This window comes from Argiope bruennichi, chromosome X2, assembly GCF_947563725.1.
Source record: "Argiope bruennichi chromosome X2, qqArgBrue1.1, whole genome shotgun sequence".
Lineage (NCBI taxonomy): Eukaryota > Metazoa > Arthropoda > Arachnida > Araneae > Araneidae > Argiope > Argiope bruennichi.
In genome coordinates this window covers 119964543-119976628 of record NC_079163.1, presented here as the reverse complement: position 1 = coordinate 119976628, position 12086 = coordinate 119964543, and the positions used below count along the sequence as shown (strand labels likewise).

At 29.9% G+C, this 12086-nt stretch overlaps 1 protein-coding gene across 5 annotated transcripts in view; it reads left to right on the top strand.

Annotated features, from left to right (window-relative positions):
• Positions 1-12086, top strand: part of LOC129960048 (protein hu-li tai shao-like) — a 53364-nt gene that overhangs the window by 18560 nt on the left and 22718 nt on the right. For 4 of the 5 annotated variants that reach the window (XM_056073086.1, XM_056073090.1, XM_056073088.1 and 1 more), the window contains exon 1: positions 4390-4542. The exons of the other annotated variant lie outside the window; for it this stretch is intronic. In XM_056073086.1, the coding sequence (XP_055929061.1) occupies positions 4520-4542 (23 nt within the window). In that variant the 5' untranslated portion in view covers positions 4390-4519. Of the gene's footprint in view, positions 1-4389; positions 4543-12086 lie in introns of those variants that run through there. 5 annotated transcript variants of the gene reach the window in all.

Genomic DNA, 12086 nt, shown 5'->3' with positions numbered 1-12086 from the left:
AATTTAAATTATTTTAGTCGATTTAATTTTTCTTTTGCATTGCATTTTCATAAGAATTGTTTTGTTTGCTAAACTGAAATTGATTTTTAACTATATAAAATTGATCTTTAACTATATAAAAGAACTCCAAACATAAAATGCAATCGGTTTTCTTTTGTTTAACCGATATCTTCTAGATCAGTTTTATGTAATTTCTTCAAAAATTTAGATATCTGGAACATTTGAAATATATTTAAATCGAATTAGAACATCGCTAATGCCTTTAAAAATATTTATTCCTCTAAACCCTTCAAATATACCTTTTTATCAAACAGTACATTTTATAATTCTATTTTAGTCGAATGTAAGCCTAAATTTTGGTGTTAAAGTAATAAAACGAGCATTTCTTACTTAATCTTTTTTTTTTTTTCTCTAGCTTTTTTTTAAATCTTCACTGTCCTTTTCAAAACATTTTTACTATGTTAGCGATAATATTCTTTACTGTTCTATTGTGTGCTGTGCTTTCACCTGTAGTATCCGTTTCAAGAAATGTTCTCGGTAATTGACTGAAATTATCATTCTTTAATCTGAAAACGCTTTCAAAATACCCCCCCCCCCTCTTAGAGTAGTTCTTGAACTTGGCTATGTTATAGTGTAGGTGTTCCGCTTCTTATTCGTTTTCATCGTAATTGGTCACGGAAGCAGCTGTAAAGTTACGAGGGGAATGAATTATTTAATTGCTTCTAATAATCATGTCTGGTTGGCTAAGAGAAGAGGGGTGGTTCTTGAGCGTTGGGCATTATGTGTGTATTTAGAAAAATTCATTTTGTTCTTGAGGGTGGGTTGCTTCCTTTATTTTATTTAAATTTTTAAATGGCTTAGAACGTAATTGTCTGTCTTGGGCAGGAGAAAAAAAGAAAGGCGAGGTTAACTATATTATGTATTGTCTTTTGTGGATGCTTGTTAAATTAGCGCAGCGTTATTTATTTGAAACATTCATTTTGAAAGCGAATGAAATTAAACTTCCTGTATTGATGCATTCGTTATCTGTCAATAAAGTTAATTTGTTGCTTTCTTTTAAAACCCTGTTTGCAATTTGAAATTGAAATTTGCAAGTCTTTCCACAGACTCTGCTATGACATCATTCCCTTAGACAGTTGTCTCAAAATATATTATTAAACGCATTCCAAGTTTCTATCATTAATATGAAATTATATAAATTTTCTAGCTATCATTGATGTTGGATCAGGCAAGAGAATGTGCAACAGGTTGAGTTGTTAGATATATAAAACTTATTCAGAATTTTCAAGCTTCGAGAATAATATTCACTTTAAAGTTTATTTGTTATTTTCGATATATATTTTAATGCCAGAATATTTCCTCCAGATGTTAGTATTTTTTTCACCATGTCATTTCGCCTACATGCCCTTTTAACAACTGATCTACCTTCTCATGTGCCAAAGAATTTCTGAAATTTCGATACTGATGAGATATGGCCATGAAACGTGGAATATTATTGCTAATTCAAGATTGTTTTTTTTATGCATAAATATTGGTATTTTTACGACTGCAGTGTTAGGAATTAAAGTATACAATATGCGCATGAATTTTTTCTTATTTGAATGAGCTCTAATTAAAAATTGGTTAATATTCATTTTTGTTTGAATATGAATGAATGCATAGACTATGGGAATATTTTATTTCACTATAAAATCATTTCTTAGTAATTGATTATTTCTTTGTCGAAGATGAAATTTTTTATTTAATGAAACAACTTTGACGTGAAGGAAAAGTTAATCTTAATTGGGGCAGTATCTGAAATGAATTCAAGAAGCATTTCTAGAGAAGAAATGAATTAACAAACTGCTAATTATATTTGTACAGTTGCGAGTATAATAAAACTGAGATGCCAAAAATTTTAAAATGTCATTCGAGAGAGTGATTTGAATATAATGCATCGGTGATAAGTGACTTAAATTATTTTACCGAGTCATGAAACATTTACGTCATCCTATTGAAAAGCTGAAAATTTCTTTTCCGTAATAATTGATTTGAATATAATGCAAGCCATCTTTTATTTAATCGATCTTAAGGAGAAAAATTTAGTTTTTCGGTCCTCAATGTTTAAAGCTGTGTGAGAATTTTATTTATTGGAAATTTTAAGGAGGAGTGAAACATTAAGTATTTTACATTTCTATGTTTTAAATCGATGAGAAAAGAAATGGGTTAAGTTTGGTGTGTATTTTATTTGACAAAGCCGGTTTTTTAAAATTTTATTAAGAAAAGTGACATCTCAATCATCTATGAATATGCATTTCAAAAATTTAAGCTATAATGGCAGTTTTTAACGCATTTGTAAATCTAATCATTTAAAAATTTTCGTTGCAGTTTGAAGGAGGTTGCTCCGATTTTCATTTTTAAAGATTTATATACTTCCGATATAATTTCATTTTTAATAAATAATGAAGAAAAGAAATTCCTTAAATTTTTCTAGTTACATAATTTTTAAAAATTGGGTTCTTACTGCATCTTTAAAGGAATATCTTATTCTTATCAACATGCAACTATTTTAAAATCCTTTCCACGTATATTTTGTGTTGAATAATTTGTAAACTACGTCATTTTAGTATTTTATAAGCCACCACTTTTTAAATAGCATAATTGCCAATCTTACTCATGTGGAATTGTTTCGAATTTAAAAATTCGATAAGCAGTTTAAAAATGTTTGAAAGGAAACTGTTCCTGCGTATAGTTAAATCCGTATACAGATAGATTGTTTATAATGTTTGATTGAAATTAAGCCTATTTTGTTCTCAATGAATTTCAAAACTTATTACAGCGTGCACTCTAAAATAATTGCTCAGTGACAGTCCTTGGTTATTGTACGAACAAATAATTATTGTTTTCGGGGACACCGAAAGACCTTGTAAATTTTCCATGAAAATAATTTACGGAAATTAGTGGTAGAATAAGTTCTGTTGAAGAGACTTTTAAGTGAAATGTTTAAGGCAACTTTTTAGAATTAACTAGTTGTGAAATTTGGTCTGTAATTTTTTTTTTGTGTAAGCATAGTGTAAAAGCATATTGAAAAGTTACGACATTTGAGTTACAATCATTACATTGGCAGCATCATTAATGATTGTGACGTACCGAGGCACTGTAATTCGAACTTGCATTAAAATTGTCATGTTGCATTTCAGTTCTTAATGAATGAGAAACGTATCTTGCTTTTTGTTTTTTAAAATTAGTCCCAAGTTTTTCTTTTATTCGTGTGATCGTTCATTGCTTTTCAAATATATGTGGGTGCCGCTTGCGTGGGTGTTTTTCGCGTAGGAAGCATTTTTAGTTCTACCTTTCGATAACCACTTGTTTTAATACCTGTTGAAAGTTTAAAATTTTTATCAGGGAAAGAATGCACCCATTTGCTTTGATCGCTACTTTGCAATAGTTCATATTAATCTCTTATTCTTTGTAAATAAACGGTGTTGTTTTTTTCTGTATGAAAGTTCTTTATGGGATCTAATTATGTATTGTTTCGATTTTCTGAAAATTCTCAAAGTATAAAATGTTCTTTTAGTAGTGTAAGATAGTGTAGATTTTTGTATTTAGATTATGCCTTAATAAATGGAACTACATCGTAAATGCGTCATCATTGTAAATGTTTTATTTACAGTGTTTTAGGACATTTTAAAATGCATTAAAAAGTTTTATTGCCCATTATTTTCTTGTCTAATACACATATTGCCACATAGTTTCGTAGATTTTTGAAATCTTTACATATTTTTATTGTTGCTTGTTTAACAGTTTATATAATGTATGCATAGGAAGTAGTCAAAAGTAGTTAGCTTAAGCTTTCACTACTTTCTCTTTTCCTTTTTTCATTAATGGAGTTATGAAGATGTTGGTACCTCAGAACATGAAATCGAACACGAGTTTTCTGAAACAATGTTGGAAAAGTTTTTAATGATTTTGTCAGATAGGTTTCCACAAAATATATTATCTTTATTTCTATTAGATATGTAGTCATATAAATTGTTTGAGTTATCATCAGACTAATTTTATGAATTTTCTTTTAGTGAAGCAGCGCGAAACCACTCAAGTTTAACATTTTGAATTTCGGCATTGGTACTTTATTTCACTAGATGGTATAATGTTTAACATCAGACTTATCCTGAACTGTGAATTAATAATCCGCGAAACATGAGCTTGGCAATAAATTCAAAATTTTTGCTAATATTTCTTTGTTTTTAAGTGACGCTTATAGAATATAATCTTTGTTTTTGTTCCGCAAGAATGATTTCCAGTTTCTTTACGCATCTAAATTGCGCGCGAGTTGCTGTCTACGAACATTATTAGCGAATGAGATCTTGTCCTTGTTGATATACTACGTAATCCTTTCGTCTGAAGGCTAACTTCAACGCGATTCGTCGATTGCCTTCTGTCACCTGCACGCTTTCATATTTAAAAGCTATGTTGTGCATTTTAAGAGCTTTCGCCGAGCCGTAAGGAGTTGTCGGTGCTTTTTCGAACTACTGCTGTTATGAAATTCACGGAAGATAACGAGTGAGTGCAACTTATTCATTTTATGATTCATTCCATCGCTTTTCTTATCTGTAAGATAATTTCACTTGTCTAATGATAAATGAAATTATTTTGCAACTTTGGTGAGATTTCTGTATAAGTTTTTTTTTATCGAACATTTTAAAAGATAGGAAATATATCAAAAGTATTTTTTCCGTGCGAATTATCTTGGTACCAATGTTTTCTTAAAATCTTACCTCGGGTGTAACAGGCATTTGAATTTTTGTTAGAAAATTAAAAAATTACGTCAATTTAATGAATTACTTAAAAAATTAACAGCAAAAAGTTGAAATTCTTTCTTTAGTTTGTAATTTTCGTTTCTAAAAGGTGTTCACATATTTTTGAATATATATATAATCTTTTGCTTAGTTCTACTATTTTATTTTCGGCAGACATGTGTTATCACAAAAATGTTATGTAGTTTGGGTGTATGAGAAAAAGAGAAATTTCAGCTACCTGCTATTTTATGAATGTATTAAAAGATTGTGATTAAAATATGTATAAAATGAACGTTTTTTCTTTTTGTGTGTGAATGATTATTATAATGTTTCGCCATTCCGTTCATTTCCTATGAAAACTTGAAGTGATTTGATGGCCTAAACTTGATCTTGGGATACTAAATATTTATTGGAGCGATTGTGGTTGGACAAAATTTTAGATAGGGATATTTATCTCAAAGTAAACGACAATCGGAAATTTAACAATTCTTAAACAAAAACTGCTTGACATAGCAAATAAAACTCGCATATAATTTTTAAACTTTTCTTTATAACATATTTGCAATGGATATATTAGAATGCCCACATTCTTAAATATTGCAAAAACTAGGAGCTAATTTTAAAAATATTTAGTAAATTTTTTAAGGTTTTTTTAAAACTGACTATTATTCTTATAATCGGGATAGTTTGTTCGAAATCGCATCAAATGTGGGATGTTTTTCTTCCAAATTAAAAAATCAAAAAGCGGGACTGAATTGCTGATGAGACAATTTTTTTTCTGTAATTGAAAAGTGCAAATTTTATAATATATGGATTTATATGCAAGCAGCATTTTTTTTTTTAAAGAGAACCGTGAAACAAAATATTGTTTCTACATAGATACTTACCATATGTATGCCTATTATGTGTTGATTCGCTCTCTCCCCGGAATATCTGAATTCATTAGAAATAAAGCATTCATGTTTTCTCCCCTTCTGAATGTTTTTGCAAATTATAAAGCATTAAAACTTAATTTTTTGCAACTATTATCAGAAATTTCCTTTTATTTGAAGGAAAGATTATTGGAAAGCGAATCTTGCTAGTCTTTTTCTGGAATAGGTATTTAAAAGTAGAATTAGTTTTAGCATAAGTATTCAAAAAATAATTAAAATAAATTGTAATTCTTTTTGTAATTCATTTTTGAGCTGTAATTTTGTGCACCGATATGATTTATGTTGAAATTGGACAAATGTAAGTAATATATATCAGTAGAAAAGTAATAGAAAGTTTAGGAATCTTATGTAGTTTCTACTAAACACAGGGAGTAATTAGACTTGTGGGTCACTAGCGGTTGTAAAGCAAATTAATTTTGTTCTAGGGCATATGATAGGAGCTCTGTCTATATTTGAAATGTTCCTGTGAGCTATAATTCTATTTCTGTGAGATAACGGAATGTTATGTTGGCTCGAACGATATTAAGGATTTTTATCATCACTTAACAGCCGACGTTTTCCGGATAAACTTCCATTGCTCTCTAACCTCTCATAAAAATAGCGATTGCGTTATTCGACCTGAGATGCTGACAAACCCGTTCTATTCCGTGCGCATGCAGCCTTTTATTTTATCTTTATTTCTGTGGGCATTCGAGTTAGAAAACCGGAGAGAATATTAAACTCATCTGCCCTATTTCGAACTTTCCGCCCAATTTTCATCCACCTTTATGCATATTGTCATGTACAGTGAATTGTTGTTTGATTATTTAATTCCTGAACTTTGGATTCGCATTGCAATGATTGATTTCATTTTAAAAATTGATTTTAAGAATATCCACATTCTGAACGAATATTAATACAGAAGTGGGAAGGGCGTGGCACGATACTCTGGCTCTCGTCTTGTTAAGTGCAAATGATTGTTAGGTTTTTTTTGTTGTTAAAAATGAGAAATTATATATGCACATAATTTTTTTAAAATATCCCTCGAATTGCATGAAACGAAACTTCAGTATGTTTGATTATAATTTGCTTATGACTTCAGATCAAGTTGTGTGAAGTATTTAACGTTTTCGATTGATTTTGTAATTATTGTATATTAGGTTATGAAAAATTAAAAAGCGCTACAAGACGATTTTAAATCGCAGAACTGTATAAAAAGCGTATGTATAAAATTGCTGTTTGGATGTAATGAGTTGTTTGATTTCAAAGCAGTTGCCAAGTTCCATCATTCAATAAACTTCAAATTAAGTCATCACAGTTTCGTGTTTAAAAAATTATTTAGCTCCATATACGTAAATATTTAAAGCATATTTATAAGAAAAATAGTATTATCCCCATATCACATTATAAATTCCAAGTATGGAGTAAGACTTTTAATTACCTGTATATTAAATGTATCTTTTTATGGTTTCTTAAGACTCTAGCCTGCTCTTGAATTTACTTATAGTCAGTTTAATTAGAATCTTTATAGCTCTATTAATTCTTGGTTTAAGCATCTGGTATTTTTTACTCACGATAAATTAAGTTTTTTGATACAAAAATTGTATTTCTGTTTTCGAATTAATAGGCGTTCCAGTCTTCTAATTATTTCACTGACTTGAGGACATTCTGTGCGAAACGATGTAAGCTTTGAGGCGCTGAATTACCATTAAAGTGAAAATATTGAGAGCTGTACTATAAAATCGAAAAATTGTTTTAACTTTTGACTAAAAAATTAGAATAGAATAACATCTGATCAAACTAAAATGGAATTGAAGGAGCTGAATATAAAGGATGTGTCGGAAGGAACTCTTCAAATTAATCTTTCCTGGGGGAAGAAATTCTCATACCTGAGCATCCATTATTTTAATGAAATAAGATTATAACTGTACAAAAAACATGGAATCGGCTTATGAAAATTAGATGATGTAAACGTCAATGACAAATGTATAATATAGACATAATTTCTTGAATTAGAAAATTGAGATTCATTCAAGTAATTATGGACATTCAAAAGTCTGATGCTCGTCTCATGATAGAATTTCTTCCCTAGGTTTGGTTTTTTTCGCCATAGAATTGACTTTAAACATTTCAGATTTTCATGATATTCGTGATAAGCAAAGTTCTTGGTACAATTTAATTCGCGAAATCCGTTGTCAATTTGGACTACAGCAGAAAGAGTTTAGTTTTTGAAAAACGTCGTACAAGATATTTTAAATCTTTTAAACCAAAAGTTGGTGTTCTGGCTTGGTTGCAGTTCTTAGGAGAAATTGCAGAATTACAAAAAGTACCAATTTGCTTTAAAATTGAAAATGTTAACAAGAGCCATTGATTTAACATTCTATATTTTAATTATACGGAATCTTATTTTGTCAGTTAATTTGTTCCCCTCCTGATTTATCAATTTCTTCAGGGTTGTAGCAGCAGAATGTCATTCGTCAATTTTGCCAAAACATTTTATTGATGGAAAACGCTTATATAATTTAGCAGTATCTATTTTCAAATATTTATAAATATGCTACTGTTGTATGTTTTCACAAGAGGCCATATGTCCGAAATATTCTGGCTGTTGCATTAAAATGTTATGTTTTACAATTTTAATTAACGGTATTTTTATATAATAGCGACAGTATTGCGTCATGTTTACATCGTGCGAGACCTTGTTTTACTCACTATATACAGAATTTTGTTTATAACCAAGTGCTGTGTGACAATATACGAGTGTCAAAATTGGAATATAGTTTGTTACGAAATATAATTTGTTCTTTTCCAATTTTCCCAACGATAATAAGTTTTATATTGCTGCCCGAAATTATCCATTATCTTAAATGTGTATCGGTGTTGTAGAAATCAAAACTGTTATAAACTTAAGAGTTGATATTGGATACTTTCTATACAGTATTTACATTCCAAACATTATTTTAAAATCCAATATCACGATTTGAGACAACGGAAAAATAAGTATCTTGCTGAAATTCAGATGTTAATCATTTTAATGTTTTCGTCTAGTTTTCTTTAAGTTTTAGGAAACTGGTTAGTTTTCAAATACCGATAGGATTTGGTATTCATCGGTTCAGTGTCCTGATAAGAGCACTGTATTTCCCGGATTGCTATCGCTAAAGTTAATAATCATCAAAATTTCCCTAATATTAAATTTAAACATTTGTGTTTTAACTTGACCTTTATTTCATTAAGGTCTTGTTTAGTTAACATTCACTAAAATATCAGATTTTTAAATTAGTTTTATATATTGTACGTTATGAAAATACTAAGTTAATAAATATCCTTTAATTTATTAAAATGACTTGTAAGAATAAAAATTTGGATCGCTCATTCCCTTTCCGAAAACAAAGCGGTGAGAAAGCTTAAGAATTTACGACTCCCCCCCCCCCTTGTCGGCGCCTTTGTATCTTGTATTGTGTAGAAAATTGCATGCGAGGCCGCCAGTACGCTTGCACTTTCGTACGCCATGCCAGACAAGTTCGGTGGTACAAGTAGTGACGAAGCGAGTCGGCCGACTGGATATTACTGACACGGGCCAAGGTCGTGTCAGTTTCTCTCCACATTTGGCGTGACATCCATTCTGGCGATATTTTATTTATTGTAGCAATTTTATCTGTCTTATTTGTGGTTGAATTTAAAGTAATTTAGTTATTGAAATTTAAACCACGATTACAGAGAAACTATTTCGTTTGCAGTTTGTTTATTTTTTATGTAGTTACCTCACTGCCTTGTTTATTTCTTACCTATCGTCTGGTTTCGTAACTTCAAACCTTTCTCAAATGCTAATGCGAAAAGTTGGGGAAAATTTTCGTAACCTGAATACACAATAGCGTGAACTACTATTTAGTCATTTACTTAGCGTGCATCGTTCCACCAATATTAATGCTTCAGAATTCCAACATAACTGTTCTTATTTGTATTGTATTTATAATATTAAATTGAAAGAAGGTCCGGTATTGCGGAAATTTAAAACTCATTTTATTTTTATTACACCCACACATTTATAACTGATAAGTTAAATTCAGACTCATCCTCGAAACTTAGTTGTAGACTTTACTTTTCAGCTGCTTTATCTCTGCTGATTGTGAATTCTTATTTTCGATAAGATTGCTCTTGGTAAATTTCAAAGTCTTCCGTTTATTTGACAAGTCTTTTATCTCTTCTGAAGTGCCTCTGGATTTAAACTCTTCCTCTGTGACCTTGTTGGACAGTACGGTTATTTATAATAATGATAATTAATATAATCATCATGAAAATAATAATAATAAAAAAACCCAACAATTCTTGAATTTTACGATTGAATCATTATTAGAAAATGAATTTTTGGGGCATAAGATTCAGATGAATGTATACAAATTTTTTTAGACGTATCATTTTTACGAAAATGTTCGATTTTGCCTCTTGTTTATTGACCTATAGATTATTGGTTCATTGCAACCTTTCTGATTTAACTGCACCAAAAACTTCATATTGCGTATTCATTTTAAATATTTTAGATTGACTTGAGGAAATATTAAGTACAGTTTTAATCAGATGCGTATGCTTTGAAATTCTGTAGTAAAAATGTTAAATGAATTTAATTCATTGAGTCAGTAATTGAGAATTAAAATTTATATTCCTTTGTTTTTTACATGTTTTGCAATAAATAACGGAATGTTATATTAAATACATTGCTGTTATTTGAAATAAGTTATGCTAAAAATTCCCATTTTTGGTTTGCGGAATTGTAGTAATTTTCATTCTCAGAAATTAGAAGCATTAATTTTACAGAAAAAAATGGCAAAGAAAAAAATCTTGTTGCTGTCCTGTTGGATCTTCATATTATTCTGCGAGATTGGAGAGTTTAAATGGATGAACTTTAATATTAAAAATTTTAATCAAGAAAAAAACTTCTGATACAAAATGCCGTGTCGTGCATATTTCTGTTATACAAGTGGAACGTTTTTTCTTAAAATCCTTTATTCATAGCAAGAATATAAATATTCTTGCTTAGTGGTTGAGGGAAAAGCTATTGGAATTCTTTTCATCTAACAGTATTTCGTTATTTTTCAAATACTATAAATCATTTGGCGTTACCTTGGTTCCCTCCTCAAACTTTTCACCTGAGAACCCTACTGCAAATGTCTTTCCAAAAGAGGGCTATTCTATTCTGGGAATTATGTACTGACCAACCAGGTTGCTTCTTCGCTGCCATACCTTTAATCGGATTAATTTGAAAAGCTCTCTGCCTCTCCAGGGTCAGTGTCCTTTTGTTTTTGTTGCTGCATGCTTTGTTTCCTCAGCTGTTGAACATTTTTTTTTTTTATTTTTTGATCGCATTGAAAACCCGATCGAAGCTGGTAGACGTTGATGCTTTAAACATATTTCGACTTTTCTGTCTTATAGGGGTTGTTGCCAAAAAATCAGTACACGTCTATATTCATCCTTTTAAAAATTACTTGGGTGTTAAATTTTGAATATCATGTATGTTTTATATGGTTTAAAAACCGTGTTAAAATTCTGTAAGTTATCCAGAAAGGATACTTATGAGCGTCATCAAATAAATCATTCATATTGCTGACTCGCGGGGTATTCATTTATTAACGCATTCGCATCAAAGTTTTGCAAAGCTTCCAAACTGGGTATTTCGATGATAATTTCTTAGTGTTTATCAGGAAATGAGAAATCTCGTGTTTAAAAGCGAATATGTTAATTTTTTTGGAATATTTAATTTTAATGAGTTGAATTTATTTGCAATTTCCAATGATGCGTTTAAAATTTATCTGATTATATGGTTAGTCGTGCGGATATTTTCATTACCGAAGGTGTTAATGGGTTGAATCAGACTTGTACGAGTTCTCAGGTTCGCTAGTTTGGTTCCGCTCTACTACTATTTTGAGCGCTGCAGGATTTCATTTCCGTATTTACATTCGTAAAATCTCATACTGGTATAGAAAATCATTGTTTTTTTTAAATAAAAGTTTGACCGAGTTTGGTTGTATAGTGAAAATGTTGCAACTGGGCTTGCTGGTGAACCACAATAAATTAAAAAAAAAAAAAATCTTTGACTTTTATATATTTGTGCGTTTTGTTCTCTAACCTTTGTTTCAATTGTCTGGTTACGGCACTAACGTGTGCTCGAAATTTAATAACTAGGTTAAAATTATAAGAACATATTAGAAGCAAATAATTATATGCATTGAATTATTTACATAAAATTTTTAGAATTGACTACGTTTTCATTAATGAAATCTAATTGATTTATTGATCGAATCTATCTCACTTCCCAGAATTTTGGAAAAATGGAAAACTTTCGGATTTATTTTCTGTTTAATCAATATAATTAAATGACAAATTGCAGTGATCTTAATTGCTG